At 47.6% G+C, this 17,614-nt stretch overlaps 1 protein-coding gene and 1 long non-coding RNA gene across 3 annotated transcripts; one reads left to right on the top strand and one right to left on the bottom strand.

Annotated features, from left to right (window-relative positions):
- Window positions 1–510: 510 nt before the first annotated feature.
- CNIH1 (cornichon family member 1) lies at window positions 511–14,760 on the bottom strand. 2 transcript variants are annotated; one of them, XM_084797081.1, is made up of 6 exons: window positions 14,594–14,760; window positions 10,595–10,663; window positions 10,289–10,336; window positions 5,553–5,665; window positions 4,107–4,250; window positions 511–1,392 (listed from the first exon to the last, which is right to left on the bottom strand). In XM_084797081.1, the coding sequence occupies exons 1-6, from the start codon at window positions 14,672–14,674 to the stop codon at window positions 1,365–1,367; spliced, it is 483 nt and encodes a 160-aa protein (XP_084653207.1). In that variant the 5' UTR covers window positions 14,675–14,760; the 3' UTR covers window positions 511–1,364. The 2 variants fall into 2 exon arrangements, with proteins under 2 accessions (XP_084653207.1, XP_084653206.1); XM_084797080.1 differs by lacking the exon at window positions 10,289–10,336 and having other exon boundaries at window positions 14,594–14,702.
- On the top strand, window positions 14,655–16,273 carry LOC311606080. Its single transcript, XR_014782191.1, has 2 exons — window positions 14,655–14,740; window positions 14,947–16,273. It is a non-coding gene; the product is annotated as an uncharacterized lncRNA (long non-coding RNA).
- The last annotated feature ends 1,341 nt before the right edge of the window (window positions 16,274–17,614 follow it).

Here is a 17,614-nt window from a genome sequence, read left to right as displayed (position 1 = left end):
GAACAGAACAGTGAGAACTCCTCAGAGGAAACGACAGCACACATCTATACACTGTCCTGATCATTAGGGACTCTACAAGTTAGCTGCTGTCTTTTATCATTTGCTGAAGGAACTTCTAAACTATTTACGGCATGTTCAATTGCCTTCACCCTCAAAGCATGTTTATGAAAGCATGCAAACATATGCCTCCCTCACAACAGCACCAAACCTCAAATTCAGAAACCGGCTTCAAGCTTACCTTAAAGCTGGCTGCTTAGAAAGCAAACCACAACACGTAAGACCTCACACACCCCAGGGACTGGAATCAGTGAAAGGACAATGGAGCAGCCCACAGAGACAGGTGAGGACTGTTCAAAACCCACTGGTCTTTGGATCCAGAAGTAGTATTTTTAATACACACTGTAATGATTTAATTCTAAAAGTGGCAATAGTATGTCTTTGCTATGATGGACCGAGTGAGTCTGAGAAATAGCTGTTTGTAATATGTGAAACAACGCACTGCCAAGTATCTTCATTTCAGAGTTTTATTGTGTTGCACTGAAGGAACAGCAGGGCGGTTACACAGTTCTCTCGTTCATTGTTGAAAATCTAAAGTACTTGCAAATTCTTAAGAATACCTTGACCACTGATTAGAACAGGAAGCGTAATATAACCAATTTCTTAGCAAATAATGTCTTACAAATAAAAACACATTTAAAATAGCTTTAAATGCATTCTTTACAGGTAATTCAGCATGTTTATTTCACTTATGCTTAAGAATTAAAGCAAGTGTATTACTGTGACGGGAACGGGGGATCCCCCTCTCATGCAATATATAGGGACCATGTTCAAGTCAACAGAGAGAAACCCCACTCTTCTCACTGTTGTGCCCATATATAATCAACTACAGTGACAAGTGAGGAAACCTACGATGTTTCCCACGATTCAGATGCACATCTTCCGTTCAGCAGCTGCACCTCCTATCTACAGCTAGTGTGCATTTAGATGGCATTCGATAGAACCAACATGGAGCCAACAAGTCCTCTCAACAGAGCTTCCAATGGGCTGGGGGCAGCCAGTAAGTAACGCATCACTCGAGGGCTACGGCTGTTCCTTAAGAGTGCAAGCTCAACCTGTCAACACCAGAGGTAAGCATTTTATATTAATTTATACGTAATTCCATTTAAATTCTTTATCCAAGTAGAACATATGAAAAGTCTTTCCACAAGCAAAAAGTGTGGAAACATTTAAAAAATAAGAAGTCATTTTTAAAGTAACTGATCAGATTCCATAGGCTACTCTTGGAAACAGGACCTTGCTGGATAGAATCCCTTCATTGGTGTCGTTTTGCATGCACTTAACTGGACCGATTCTTCTGCGTTGTTCTAAGAGCTCACCAAAACATAGATCATGCTGAAACAGAGAGAAAAGCTGTTACAAACATTAAGCCCTGGCACAGCCACTTTATACAGCCAGCTCATACACAGTACCACAGCATCACAGAAAAGACCACTGCCGGGTTCCGAGTGCGACTTTAATTTGCATGGACTTTTGCTTATTGCCTCCCTCCCCATCTCCTCTGCAATTTCAGCAAGCAGAACACTCAATGAGGACCAGAGCTCAGAGAGGCAACCCAAATACCACTCTCTGGAGCATCTCCGGAGAGCTGGTCAGTGCCACGCCTGTCAGGCCCTGCACACGACCCCACTCAGCTCTGGAGGCCAGTTACTGGCCCCATTTTATGCAAAGGAGTGGCCAAAGGAGGACTGTTCCAATTACCACCTACTAAACAGCTCTAAGCAACAGAAATGGGGACAGCAAAAGGGCTTCACCGCCCACCCCCGAGAGGGAGCAGCAAACATGTAATTTAGGCTCACAAAGTACCAAGGGCAAGTTTACATCAACAGAACATCACAAAGGCACTCAGAGCAGCCATGGGAGGGGAAACATGACCAAAACATAGTGTATGAAATTTCCAGAAAATAAAATCACTTAAAAAATAAAGAGATGCCTCCAAACAAAGCTAGGAGCTAAACACACAGGGACAACTTTAAAACAAGAGCCTCGTGTCCATGAGCTGACGAACATTCACCACAGCTCACCACAGCTCTCCACAGCTCACCACAGCTCACCACAGCTCTCCACAGCTCACCACAGCTCGCCACAGCTCACCACAGCTCACCACAGCTCTCCACAGCTCTCCACAGCTCACCACAGCTCTCCACAGCTCACCACAGCTCTCCACAGCTCACCACAGCTCACCACAGCTCTCCACAGCTCACCACAGCTCTCCACAGCTCACCACAGCTCACCACAGCTCACCACAGCTCTCCACAGCTCACCACAGCTCACCACAGCTCACCACAGCTCTCCACAGCTCACCACAGCTCACCACAGCTCACCACAGCTCACCACAGCTCTCCACAGCTCACCACAGCTCACCACAGCTCACCACAGCTCACCACAGCTCACCACAGCTCACCACAGCTCTCCACAGCTCTCCACAGCTCACCACAGCTCACCACAGCTCACCACAGCTCTCCACAGCTCACCACAGCTCACCACAGCCACACACCTCCAGCGCATGTCTTTCCTTCTCCTTCAGCAAGTGTATTTTAAGTGCCTACTTCACTCCAGCAGTACCCAGAAGTTAGTTAAGAATTATGAACATGAAAATCTGGGAGAAACTGAAGAACAGGTAGAATTTCACCATTCAGAATCTAGTCACAGCTGGAGATGGGCAGCCTTAAAGGGTCACAACCAAAACCACACAACTATTCACTGCACCTCATCCCCAGGCACGCAAGAGACAACCTCCACACAACTTTCATTTGTCTTTTTCTATACTGGAAACCTGGATGATTCAAATGTGAACAGAAGCTTAAAGATAATAAACATAAATTGATAAAAGCTTGATTATGTCAACTTAAAATAGCTAACTTTTTTCCCCCGAGATAGGGTTTCTCTGTGTGTAATAGCTAATTTTGAATGTTTTCATTATTTTATGCGTTTGGGTGTTTTGCCTGCATGTGCATCTGTGCACCACATGTACAGGACCCTCACAGGCCAGAAGAGGGCATCAAATCCCCTGGAACTGCAGTTGTAGATGGCAGGGAGGCTCCATGTGGGCGCTGGGAAACAAGGACCTGTAACTGCGGAGCCATCTCTCCAGCCCAACATAACTAACCTTTAAAAAATATTTTGAAAATGAAGAGGAAAGACCTCTGCAGTGTGCTTATCCAGAATGAAGAAAATTCCTGCTGCACTTTACAGTGTCCCATTCTCATTTGTTGTGTTGATTTGAGATAAATTGGCCCAGGCTGTGTTGAGAGGCCTGCCAGGACTTCCTGACATGACCCTGAGCCGTCCTTTTCTAGCTTCAACGCAGAGGTCTGAACACGCGTTTCAGCTGCCGGTCTCCTGAGGCAGGGTCACCATGTATGCTCTCAAGCACGCTTACCTCCACACACCTTACAGTTACAGACAGGCACCCACACCTGGCTGACCTGGTTTTATTTACTATTCCTAGAACGTTGCTCACAATACTGGGGCAGCTGGCAACACCTAGAGATATCTATCTATGGTTCTCGTAACTGGGAGGGACTGGGTACCACTAGAATCTTGCAGTTAAAGGCCAAAGGAGCTGCTGACTACCCAACCTATAAAACAGTGTCCGCAATGAAGAACGGTCCAGTGCAGAAGCTGAGAAGGCCTAAAGAAGAAAAGTGAGCTCAGCACCTGTGACACCGCCCTGCCTCACTCATCTCATTCAGATCAAGCCAGCCGGAAGATCAAGGGCAGGACAGTTTATACAAACAATAAGGTGAGAAGTTCAATACTATCTGGGAAGATGATAAAGCCATTTAAGGTTTATCCAAATATTAATCCAAATATGATATGCCCATACACTTGTACAAACTCATGCAACCCTGTCCTCTCAGTAGATCATGGGCACAAGGACTGTTCTGTGCCAGCAGCGCCCTGGCCAGCGCCCTAACGCTGACTTCACGCTGGAGTGTGAGGGCCTGCTGCCACTCTGCCTCGACTCCCGCAAGGTGTAGCGACCGGAAGTCAGTACAGTTAGGCACAAAGCCTAATCACACTTTCACGTCACGTTTCAAACTTACCCGTATAGGTAGTAAAAAAAGGCTAGAAGGTAAAAAGCTAGTTTGCACCATCCTTCCTTCTGACAGTAGGCTAGGATGTCTGCATTCATGATGGTCGTCGGGTCGTAGAGTCCGGGCCCGCTCATCACCGGTCTACTCATGTACCTGCGACAGACACAGCCATTAGCATGAGGGAAGGGCAAGGCGGTCGGGTGGGGAGGGACCGTCCCTCGAGTGGGGAGGGGTTTTTCTTCTCCAGCGTTTGCTACAGAGAGCGGTGTTCCAGACACAGGGCACACCTTTGCTTACAGACACAATCTCTCTTACTTTTACCATCTTAATTTTAAAACTAAAGACCCTAAGTAAGGATGGACAGCTATACAAATCACATCTGATCCCTTGGATTTCAGAAATCCAATAAAAACAGGAGTAAGCAGGTATTTGCTTTTTGTTTTGTTTTTTAAAGATTTGTTTTTATTTTATGTGTACGAGTATATGCTGCCTGCATATATGCATGTGCACCATGCATAGGCAGTGCCCACAGAGGCCAGAAAAAGGCATCTGAACCCCTGAGACACAAGTTACAGTTAGTTGTAAGCCACCTCGAGAGTGCTGAGAACTGAACCCAGGTCTCCCAGAACAACAGCTGTGCTCTTAATGCTGAGCCATCTCTCCAGCCCAAGCTGTTTTCTTTTAACTTTTTATCTCAACATAATTTTACAGTGCCAGAAGGGCAGGGCCATTCACCCACAGTCTCTAAGCTGTGCACTGTCCACACTTGCTTCGCGTTCCTTCTCTTTCTACCTCTAAACCTGAGTACAATCTTTCTGAAAACTTATTCAGTTACAGACATAATAGCACTTTACATCGAAATAATTATTTTATGTATTTCCTGAAAGTGGGAGATACAAGATTCTGATATGCCCATTTAAAACAAAGCTTTCAGCTTATGGGGACGGAGGAAAAAAAAAATCCTCTATCAGGTCAGACATTAACTATATAAGCATTTGTTACCTGGTTCTTATCTATAAGATAGCTAAATGCTTTAAAATTATAAATATGAAAAAGGCACATATTATAAAATTTGACTTACATGAAGGTTAAAATAGGCAAAACCGATCTAAGCTGATAGAGGTTGAAGGTCTCAGGTTAATGACTTGAATCTGGGCTCAGAAAATGTTCTGAGGGCTACCAGTGTTATATATTAATTTGTGTGAATTCACACATCCATACATGCATGAGGATTCCCTTAGCTGTCCACACCAGCCATGTGTGGTACTTGCCTGAGCTCCTCTGAGGAACAGTGACAGAAGCAGCGCAGAGCACTAAGAGTGACCTGCGTACTGCCCGGCGCTGAGTCAACACTGTCAACCTTCTTGTAGACATAAAAGTATCAAAGATGACTGTATCGACCACAGCAAAATAAAATTTACTTAAGGAAATATCTTGAGTGTATTTAAATATTACCTCCAAATATGGTATGCCAAGAGGGGCATATTAAGCCCCAGTGTGAGCCACTCTGCTGCGCAGAGAAACATGACGCAGAAGAAAGCATGGATGAGGTACTCTGGAAGGACAAGCTGCAAGAGAGACAGAAGCGTTATCACACTGCCAGGCTTGACGGCTGCTCATCTGCCGAAGATGCTGCTGTGGTCTGCCTGTACACTGGCTTCTTACTAGAGATGCTGCTGTGTGCTGTCTGCACACTGGCTTCTTACTAGAGATGCTGCTGTGTGCTGTCTGCACACTGGCTTCTTACTAAAGATGCTGCTGTGTGCTGCCTGCACACTGGCTTCTTACTAGAGATGCTGCTGTGTGCTGTCTGCACACTGGCTTCTTACTAAAGATGCTGCTGTGTGCTGCCTGCACACTGGCTTCTTACTAGAGATGCTGCTGTGTGCTGTCTGCACACTGGCTTCTTACTAAAGATGCTGCTGTGTGCTGCCTGCACACTGGCTTTTTACTAGAGATGCTGCTGTGTGCTGCCTGCACACTGGCTTTTTACTAGAGATGCTGCTGTGTGCTGCCTGCACACTGGCTTTTTACTAGAGATGCTGCTGTGTGCTGCCTGCACACTGGCTTTCTACTAGCGATGCTGCTGTGTGCTGCCTGCACACTGGCTTTTTACTAGAGATGCTGCTGTGTGCTGTCTGCACACTGGCTTCTTACTAGAGATGCTGCTGTGTGCTGTCTGCACACTGGCTTCTTACTAGAGATGCTGCTGTGTGCTGTCTGCACACTGGCTTCTTACTAGAGATGCTGCTGCTGTGTGCTGCCTGCACACTGGCTTCTTACTAAAGATGCTGCTGTGTGCTGCCTGCACACTGGCTTCTTACTAAAGATGCTGCTGTGTGCTGCCTGCACACTGGCTTCTTACTAAAGATGCTGCTGTGTGCTGTCTGCACACTGGCTTTTTACTAGAGATGCTATTGTGTGCTGTCTGCACACTGGGCAGAGGATAGGAAGCTTTCATTAGCATAGTAAGATGAGAAATGTAAAACTCAAATTCTTACAACAGCAACTTAAGCTGTAATTACCACCCAGATTGCTCAAAAATACTTATAAGTCAAGTACAGTGCTTTTATTTCCATCATTCAGCAATAATAACACAAAAATGAAATAATCTGAGCACATGCAACATGATAAAAAAAATCCATAAAACAAACTCCAATTTTTAAGTTTATGTGTTTTAAATTTAAGAAAACCAAGAATGCTTCATATACAGTATTTAGCACGTTGTTCAATGGAAAGCCGACCAGCCAACATGTCAGCACTGCTGGGGAGGACACTGAGGCACACAATGCAAGAGACACACTTTCTGCAATGTAGGAGGGAAAAGACGCAATTCTTAACCATGAAAGAAACTGCCGGGCCCCAGAGTTCCCGCTGTTACGTAGGCTTTGCAGTCCTCTACGTCTGCCTATCCAAAAAACGCTACAAGGCAGAAGACAGCAGAACCTCAAAACTCAAAGGCAATACGCCTTTTGACAAATAGTGAGGAAAAATTAATTCAAATGATATATATGCTTTCTATAAAATGTAAAAGACTTAATGATTTGTTTTAAATCACCTTTTTTATCCTAAATGGTTCAGTCTAATCTGATGAGTTGTTAAATAAAATATCAAAACTATCTAAAGCCAATTCCAGCCAAAACCCCTAAGTCCCAGCTGCAAAGACCGATTTACCAACTGGCTTCCCAGCAGGTGAGGACTGTGTGAATAGTGTCCTTCTGGGTTTAGCACGGTTGCGGAGGTGACACAGCCGCCCTGCGTGACCCAGCACACCTTCTAATGCTCCCAAAACATTTTTCCAGCTGACAGCCATGTGGCCGACTAACCCTCAGCAGCCCTGGAAGTCAAACCCATGGCCACACACTCTAGCCAAGCACTCTTTCACTGGGCTGTATCCTCAGCCCCAGCACCAGCTTTTTAATGGGCACAATTTTAAATAAAGTCCCAGTAGAGCCAAATAAGTCACTAACGCGATATTTTCTACAAATGTAAGCAATATGATACCTAACTAAGATAAGCTCCACATATGCATTGTATACATATGCATATATAAACGATACAGACATGTATGATTTTAAGGCCAAATTTCTATAAGCAAGAAAATGTCCAAAAGAGATCCTTAAAACTCAGTAACTGCAACCAGAATAGACCAAGGAAAACATGCAGTACAAGCCACACTGAAACTGCTCTCTTTTTTTTAAAGATTTATTTATTTATTTATTTACTGTGTACACACTGCTCTGCCTCCATGTACATCTGCATGGCAGAAGAGGGCACCATATCTCATAGATGGTTGTGAGCCACCATGTGGTTGCTGGGAATTGAGTTTAGGACCGCTGGAAGAGCAGCCAGTGCTCTTAACCACTGAGCCATCTCTCCAGCCCCTGGAACTATTTTCTTAACTCCAGTTTAAAAGACAGGACAGGATACTGCTTTAAACTGTGACAAGCCTACTTCAGCCCTAAAGCCTGAGACCTCACAAAAGTACCCGCTTTACAACTGCACTGGAGCGAGGTGGGAGAGACTTGAGAACCACACGGCCCATCCATCCCAGCCTTGTCCTGGAGAGCGCACGTCCACAGGCCCCGCAGCTTCTCACCCTCCAGTAAGAGTCAAACTGCACCGCATGCCTCAAAAATGTCCAGAAACAGCTGTGAGTACTTCTCACAAAAATGAAAGCTTTGTTTTTGAGACAGGTTTTCCCTATATGGCCTTGGCTGTCCTGGAACTTGCTCTGTAGACCAGGCTGGCCTTGAACTCTGAGATCCACCTGCCTCTGCCTCCCAAGTGCTAGGATTAAAGGTGTGGCTAAAAATCAGAACTCTTCAATCACTCACTCAATTACCACAAAACTCATTCTATTTACAACCCAAAGATCATATAAATCCTAGTATTCAGGAAAAACACTTCATGCAAACATGGCTGAAATGATTTGTACTGAACACAAAGAACTATATTCTCTTATCAAGTTTACATTTTAAAAATCATACTTGTCTTCCCCCATACTTTGGCAGAACTGTAAAACAGATTTAAATAGGGAAAACTGTCAGATGCTCTGCTGTTCAGCCAATTATCGGCACCCTAGCCAATCCGCAGCTCCCGAGCTAGAACCACCACCCCCAGCTGCAGGCGTCTCAAACACTTGCCTTTTCTCAGCATGAGTTTCTTTTCATTGAGAGAAGCCAAAAATCACACACTATATGCTACAATGACATTTGTCCCTCTTAAAGTTAGATGAATTAGAAAAACACAGTTTGAACATCCAAAACCAGGCTGTTTAGCTCACAACTATGGTCTCTGCCTTAACCGCTCTGACATTAGCCTTGGTCTATTATGTATGCAGTGTTCTACCTGCATGTACACCTGCCCGCCAGAAGGGGGCACCAGATCTCACTATCGATGGTTGTGAGCCACCATGTGGTTGCTGGGAATTGAACTCAGGACCTTTGAAAGAGCAGCCAGTGCTCTTAACCTCTGAGCCATCTCTCCAGCCCCATACATGGACCTCTTAAAGCAACTCAACTAACTGTCCTACTTATGAGAATGACTACTCGCCTACCTGAAGGAAATGCTTCTGTGCAGAGCCTGGCACCAGGAAGTGCTCAAGTGAGTCTGCCTAGTAAGCTCATCGCTTGACTATCTAAAATAACACAAAATACTATTAACAAACCAAAAGATCCCAGCTTCCGGACTTGTTGACAACCAGTTTTAGCAGCTGAGGCAATGCTCTATAGCGCTCACCTGTTCCTTTGCAACCACAAAGCATCTTCTCATTTTACTCCTGTAAGCAGGGACCTGAAATCTGGGATTGCTCCTACACGGAGTTTTACCACAAAGGTTCTCTACACGAAGTGAAGACCCAGTGCGCCACTCACACTGGCCTGGGAGCCAAGGATGAAGTGCTAACTGGCTTAGGAGGGCTTTTTCGAGTCAGAGCTGAGAACAGGGCTGCTCTGGTCTCCTTGCTGTCCCGCACTACAGCTGCTTCCTACGACTCACCTGTTGCTTTACCACAAACAACTCTTTAGATTCCGACCTATCAGGCAAAATCAATCCCACAGACTAGAGAAGAGCCCTTCAGATGCCAAATATGTATCTAGAACCAACCCAAACCACAATGGAGCTACATTATCAATAAATCTACCACAGACCAGGGTTAGACAGGCCTGTCTTAGAAATCTGAGGTCAATACAATATACTAGGAATAACCACATAGACACATGTATACAAACTGCTAGCTACAAAATTCTGACGTCTTGAGGCCAAAAGATAGCATCACCACAAACAAGACTCCATGATCCAAGCACGGGGCCAAAACAAAGGCCGAGAGAGGGCAGCTGTGTGAGCCCACGTATTCTCGCAGACACACAACCAGAGGTGACACTAGACATGGCGGCCACGCCCACACGACAGCCCACGTGTCGCTGTCCCCCACTATCAATGTCATTTTATATTGGCCAACTGTCAAACACTGTGCTAAATAATTTAATATAGATGTGCCTATGGCTATAACGGAAAAAAATGCATTAGCATTTAACAGCTTTCCCTACTTGACTGGGCCAGCAAGCAAACATTTGCATAAACCGTGAAGTGTCATGGACAAGCAGTGTGAGCAACACAGGCGCGGCCGCCCTGGCCCTCCCCGCGGGACGATGGGGCACGAGAACATTCAACTGAAGAGCAGTACACACCTTTAGTGCAATTTTGACTCTTTTAATCTTTTTGACCTTTTCAACTGTCTTTGGCCGACAATGTAAGAAGCAGATTGGAAGAATGTTAGTATGGCAGCTGACAAGATCACTGGGAATTAACAACAGAACAGTCAAGTGTGGCGAGAGAAAGTTCTTTTTCTTTCTTTTTTTTTTTTTAATTCTGCCTACTTCAAAACATTCCGAGGTTATCATGCTACTGAGAACACTGGGGCCGTTTTCAAGTTATATCAAGTTAAAAGCAAACAGTGTTTTAAAATCTGCAGACAAGGCTCGGCCGGGACTTACAGGGTTGAGGGTGTTGCACTGGTCGATAGGGTTCTTGTAGTCAGTCTTCAGCTCATCAAATGCTATGATCTAAAAGTAAAATCACAACAGTTAAGACCACTCAGGTTTAACAGCAACAAGCCTGCCCCAGCCAGACATCTCGGAGTAAGACAAAAGCGTAAGGACACTTTAGCACCAATTCACACAGTAGACACCTGAAAAGGTATCACCATGACCACAGTGACCGCAGCCTCGGTTTACCCGGTGCTTCCAGTGAGGTTGCTCTCTCTATGTCATGTGAGCTTTTCCTCCCCTGAAGCTATTTACGCAAAGTTTCCCTCCACTCTTCCTGTGGCTGTTCCTGTGGCTGTTCCCGGGCTCCGCTGGGTGGAGATACTGTCTACGCGGCCTGCCAGCATGCCATCTCTCACTCTGGACTGCTGTGTCTACACGCACGCCCGTGTGCCCCGGTGGGCTGTGTGGGCCTCGGGGAGAACGAGCAGTTTTAATTATCTTCACAGCCTTCTCCCTCGGCACAGCGCTCAGGGACTCCACCGCGGACTCTTCCACCACTCCCACCGCCAAGGCTACTCCCGCCCACGTGGCTCAGTGGCCTTACACACGTGGCTCAGTGGCCTTACACACGTGGCTCAGCGGCCTTACACACGTGGCTCAGCGGCCTTACACAGGCCTTCAAAGTTAAAACGCACAAAGAACCCAAGGCAGGGATGCGCACCACCTGGCAGCATTAACTCAGGTGGCATAAGTCAAAGCAAAGGGTGTGTGGGGACCTGCTTTGGCTGGTGCCACAGGCCACGCCTACCTCTCCCGTCTTTAGATGTGCACCCCCACTATCATGGGTGAGCAAGAGTTACACATTTCTAGCTTTCACCGTGCTCACTTTTTAGCTAAAGTTCTTAGTTTCGGAAGAGCACAGGCTTTTCTTAATCTCTAGATGTGTATAAAATACCCCAGCCTTCTGTGATTAAAAACTCTACACAGAAATAGAAGGGGAAAAAAAGCAAATAACTGGTATTAAAATGTAATATCCAAGGAGGCCAGGGGCTTGGGAGGGGGTGGGACACTGGAGGAGATGGAGAAAGGAGAGGGGACAAAGGGGCATGATAATTACATTTAAAATTTTAAAATATAAAAAAATACGCCAGGTGGTGGCGCACGCCTTTAATCCCAGCACTTGGGAGGCAGAGGCAGGTGGATCGCTGTGAGTTCGAGGCCAGCCTGGTCTACAAAGTGAGTCCAGGACAGCCAAGGCTACACAGAGAAACCATGTCTCAAATCCCTCAACCCACCCCGCCAAAAAATAATAATAATAATAATAATTAGTTTAAAAACGTAACCGTAAAAAGTAGAAGGCACCCTGCCCAACCACAGTTTGTGCCGCTGCCAGAACTGTGATGTCTGTCTGGTGCCAGTTGGAAGGCTGAAGCTGCAGGGATATCCCCGGGATCCCAGAAGCCACGGGGACACCCCGGGACTCCAGCAGCAGCAGAAATGGGGCTTCACCCAGGTGCCGAGTCAGCAAGACAGTTTACATGTCACCTTTTCACCCGCCTGAAAATGGACTTTACAGAAGCTCACCGCTCACACGTGGAAGAGGAGGAAGAGCAGCAAGGAGCGGCACTAAGGCACCATAAAATCCCCCAGTATTCCCCAGCTGCCACGTGACTTTTAAGCATTTCATCCTCTACTTCTAGGGTTACAAAAATAAAATCATCTCAAGTTAAAAAAAAATTATGTGTATATATATATATATATACACATATATATATATATTTATTATACATGGCAGCAAAGATTTCATTATGTCCATTACCATGGCTCAGGGTCTAAAGTATGGACTAATGTGCAGCACATTACTTAACAGAAGGGAGCTTTAAAAAAAAAAACTAGGCTAAAAATTTTAAATGTACAGAAGTCAACAAAAGGGATTTCCTGTGTCACTGATTCCCAACACAATAAATGTTAAAAGTATAAATGTGTGGTTTAAAGGGAATAAGCTTTGACCAGTTGTGAATATTAACAATCGGCTACATCACATTTATGGGATACACACTTTAGTAACCCTAATGCAACAGTACCACTACTTGCATTTAGCAAGTAATTTAGACTCAAATTAACTGTAAGTTAACATAAAACTATTTTTTTGGAGCAGGACTTTATGTAACTCAGGATCAAATGTAGGAATTCGGGGCTTCCAGTCACCCTGACACCACTTCCCCGTGCTGGCCTCACACTCCAGCAAGCGCAGTCTGAGGGATTGCTGCGGTACTGGGGGGGGGGGGGGCGGTGGTACGTACCAGGCAGGTCCTAACCAGGTGAGCACATCCCTCATCAAAACTAACCTCCATGATTAGACAGTTCCTTTCAGTTGGTTTCCAGGGATCTTCTCTAATAGCGTACAGTCAGCATATACTTGAAATTATTTCCAAAAAACTCCAGTAATTAACTAAACTAAGGAATCCCTGAGTCTAATGCTCTTCACTGATCTGCGGTACAAAAATGTTCAAGTCTGTAACAGGACTTAAAATTATCCATTTCACCTAGACACGTTCCTTTCTAATGAAGTTACCCTTTTTTTTTTTTTAATTACAGGTGGTGGTGGTTGTTTTTCTGAAACCAAAACACAGAATGTGGAAATGCAAGCAAAGCACCCAGCACTCTTCTATGGCTCTCCACCATCCCAGAGGGCACCTGTAAGCGGGGCAAACGACAGACAGACCCTTCAGCCTCCTCAGAAGCCACGGTGGGGCCAGCTCACACTGCTCAGCCGCCATCCTGTCCTTCCACCAAAGGGCAGAAGATGCTCTTCCAGGTGTTTCTTACTAAGGGGCGTTGTGAGGCAGCAGTGTTTTCTGACGGCCTACACCAGCGTTCCCCACGGCACACGCAGACAGGCTCTAAAAATGAGTACGCTCGCACTGTGAGCGGGAGGGACCCGTGATGTATCTACCACCCCAGTTCTGAGACTTCTGCACATGGTACTGCTGCCATTGAGTCACGCACACGACGGTGATGGAACGTGGCGTGGTAGCTCCATGGAGGTGAGCCCGCCCCACCATCCAAATAATACCCACTATTCCAGCAGGTACTGGGAGGGCAGAGACAGATGAACCCAACGTTTAAGGATTGCTGATCTCCAGATGAGACTCTCCATGCTTACGCGGTAAAGACACTCAAATCCTCGGCCTCAAATAGAACTGTCATTAGGAACAGGGCACAGCGAGAATGTACGTCCACCCTGCAGCGACATGAGGAGCTGAAGGCTTCTGAGGAGCTTCGAAACCAAATTAAAACTCTCTCTACTAAAGCAAGCATCCCAGACCACAGAGGTGGCTCGGAAGGGCTGTCTGTCTCCTCGCGATCCAAGTATGACTTATTTGGGGGGATGGGGGGGGGGGGGAGAAGGGGAGGGGACTTGGAAATGTGGCCAACGAAGTGATCAATCCAAGCAGCCTCAAAGTTCACCAGGAACTGCTATCCGAGGCCCGGTGCCGTTCTGCCAGGAAAACCGCCCACCAAGCGCTGCAAAGCGGAGTTGGAAAATCTGGCTGAAGTAGCTTATTTAACAATCTGGTTTTAGCCGTGCCCCGAAGACGCCTTAAAAGGCCATCTGTAACTCAAGGGTGAAAAATTCGGGAAACTTCGCGGCGAAGAGTGGCCGCTCCGTACGCACTGGGCACCCACCCACCCACCCTCCTCCGCGACAGGGGACGCGGCGCCCGCCCGCCCGCTCAGCCCAGCCCTGCTCGCGAATAGCGGAGCAGAGCGCGGCCTGGGTCGGCGGCAACACGGGGACCCCACGCCCGGGGTGAGCGCGCAGCCTCCGCGTCCACGGCCCCCGTGCATCCTCGCCACGTCCCGCAGCGCGCGCGCCCCGCCCCGCCCCGCCCCGCGCGCTCGCCCGGGCCCCGCGCAGCCAGCCGCCGGCCCGGAGCTGCAGGAGGCTGCGCCGCCGTCCGCCCTCCTTCCCCTCTCCCCCCGCTCGCCCCGGCTACTCACGTGCCAGATGGCGAAGAAGATGAGCGCGGCGGTCAGCAGCAGCGCCAGCATGTAGCAGAAGGCCGCGAACGTGAACGCCATGGCCGGGGAGGAGGAGCTGCCGGGCGCGCCGGGGCCAGCGGAGAAAGGCGGCGCACGGCCCTCTGGGTAAAACCATTCACTTCCCCGCCCCCGCCCCCACCCCGCGGCCTCCGCCGCCGCCGCCGCCGCCGCCGCCGCGGCCGCCTCCCGGCGCGCCTGCGCACAAGGGGCCGCCTGCGCGGGCGCCCCCTGATGGTCGGAGTCTGCGTGGCACGTCTGTGATCAGCCCCGCTGATTTGGTCCTTCGTTCTTTTTAGTTTTTCTTTTTTCAGTCTTTGACTAGTCATTTGTGTGGATGCCTCGTTTGTTCCAGAGACTACTCTTCTGGCTTGAAATGCAGAAATAAGTGAAAGGCGCCTGCCATAAACGAGCGACTAAACAGCAGTATTATAATGACCCTGCCAACCGGTACCCGCGCATTCTATGAAAGGTCAAAGAAGGGCGCCCATCCGTCCTCCTCGAAGCTAATCGGAAGTCCGGGCAAAGGGAAGGGATCGCTGTTGGTACAGGAAGATGGTTCGGTCGAGCAAAGGCGGAAATGGGAAAGGGAAAAAGAAAAGGAAAAGCTATGTCTTAGGTACAACCAGCAATAGTTAGTGGAACTTGCATCAAAGACCGTTGAGAGGTGATTTCAAAGACACCAAAATAAGGTCAGTTCAGGAGCCCAGGTTCACACCCAGACCCCCGGCTTTTCAAACTTTTTTTGCTTATCACAAGATTGTAAAGACTTTGTTTTGTTTCTTTGTTTGTTTGTTTGTTTTTCTTATTGCAACCCTGTGACATAAAGACCACAAATTAGAAAGCCAGTGGGGGGGGGGTGAGCAAGTGAGCCAATGAGCCAGTGAGCAAAAAAAACGAAATAAAACTTCTACAAAGCACGGTTCATTTTTAATGCTGGCAGCAACCCACAAAATCAGCTCATCACCCACTAGCTGCTGCCGATGGAAGTGTGAAAACTATTCAAGGCTTTGAAGGCAGAAAGACATGCTAAACTTGCCTTGACGTTTGCTCACACTAGCCAGTTGTGTAAAACGGATCAGGAGACATGTCCAGTCAGTCTGAGACTTTCTGCAGCCGGTAGACATTTGGGCTACTGGAACCCATCCAACAGAGCAGCCATGGCCGCTTGTGGATACAGAGTGCCTAAGATGGGTAGGGGATTGAACATTAAATTTTTCATGGCTTCAGTCAGTTAAATTTTATTTTAAAGTTACATTATTGTGTGAGCACTCACTGACTGGTCTGTGGTGAGTGGAGGAGGCCCTGAGTCAGTGAAGTCCAGAGAGAGAGAGAGGATGTGTGATATTGACATTGACGTGGCCACGTCAAGGACCCCAAGCCTCAGATCAATGGGAAAATGGCAAATGCCACCACACCCCAGGCTCAGGGAATCAGTAAACGTTCTCTGGTCGGTGGGAGGATTGTAATCTCCACCGTAGGCCCGCCCCACCCCACTCCACCCTACAGCTGCTCCCCTCACAGCCTGAAGATGTCTCCCCTTCACGAACTGCTCCTTCCGAGATCTATTAAACCTGCTCCCTTGTTCAGCTGTTCACAATAACCCTTCTCCCTGGTCCCTGTACATGATAAACTCCTAAAGCTTCCAGGATGCTGTGCTTTCTCCATTTACGGGCCCCGCCCACCTGTGTGTATCTGTCTTTGATTGATTCACTGGACACCCTGTCAGGTCCATTCCGGGAGGCCGTGCAGCGACAAGGCACAGGCCCGTGGGCCAATGACAGGAATCCATTCTACTGTGGCCAGGATTATTCGGCATGCGAAAACTACTTTTCTGAAAGACGGGGGTCCACCTCAGTTCTGGGGGAATCTGATGTTCCCTTCCAGCCTCCTCAGGTACTGCACACACACAGATAGGACAAGGAGGCAAAACACCCAACACATAAAATAAAAGTAAACCTTTTTTTTTTAAAGTAGTTCCTCAGCCAGGCGCAATGGCGCACGCCTGTAACCCTAGCACTCGGGAAGGCAGAGGGAGGCGGATCTCTGTGAGTTTGAGGCTAGTCTGGTCGATAGAGCCAGTCCAGGACAGCCAGGGCTACACAGAGAAACCCTGACTCAAAAAATGGGGGGGAAAAAGCCAAAACCCCGCAAAAGTAGTTCCTCAGCCACACTCGTCACACTCCTAGCACTGAATGTCCTTGTGTGAGTCTAATGAATGAGTTACTGTGCCTACGGCTCCCTTCTGTCGTCACAGAAAGTTCTACTGGGTAAGCTGTGGAGAACACCTCACAGCTGTAGACTGCTGGAGAACACACTCGTTCTGACGAGGGCAAAGGGCGAATCAAATCAGCCAACCAGAAACAAGGCAATAAGGAAAACATTCGGTCTAGTTGACCGTTTGGAGGGCCGTTACGAGCAGCGAGCCACCTGTGCCCTGTGTTCACACTGCTCCCTCTGTTATCTGGGACTTACATTAACTCTCTCAAAACACAGGACTGTTTGCAGTATACACTACGTTCCTGCTTCTACTTGTATAGATGGAGCCGAATGCTGTGGGGAAAGGACTGGCTGACGCGTGCCCCTTCGATCTGCCTTTCCACACTCTCTTCCTCCTCTTCCTCCTCGGTTCAAAGTGTCTATCAGTTTGCCTCCACACCCCTTAGTGATCAGACCCTCCACCTCACATAAATAACTACACGCTACCAGCTAGGCACTGATGACCCATAGGAGAAATCCCATAAAGCATCTAGTCTCAGAAAAACCCCCAAAGCAGTTGGGATACACTCCTGAGAAATACCTCTGCCCAGACCAGGTGTTGCCAGTGGCAAAGGACGAAGGGAAGGCAGTACTGAGCAGTTTTAAAGGGCTGTACAGGAACTGGAGCTGGCACCATCTTGTCAACATCTAGAGAGTCTCTTAGCAGCCCAACTCATTTTTTTTTCTTTGTTTTATTCTTTTTCCTTGTCACCTGTCGGCAGG

This window comes from Acomys minous (assembly GCF_964271855.1).
Source record: "Acomys minous genome assembly, chromosome: 9".
NCBI classification, from domain to species: domain Eukaryota; kingdom Metazoa; phylum Chordata; class Mammalia; order Rodentia; family Muridae; genus Acomys; species Acomys minous.
Note: the sequence above shows the minus strand (reverse complement) of the source record. Positions and strands in the feature narration are given on the sequence as shown.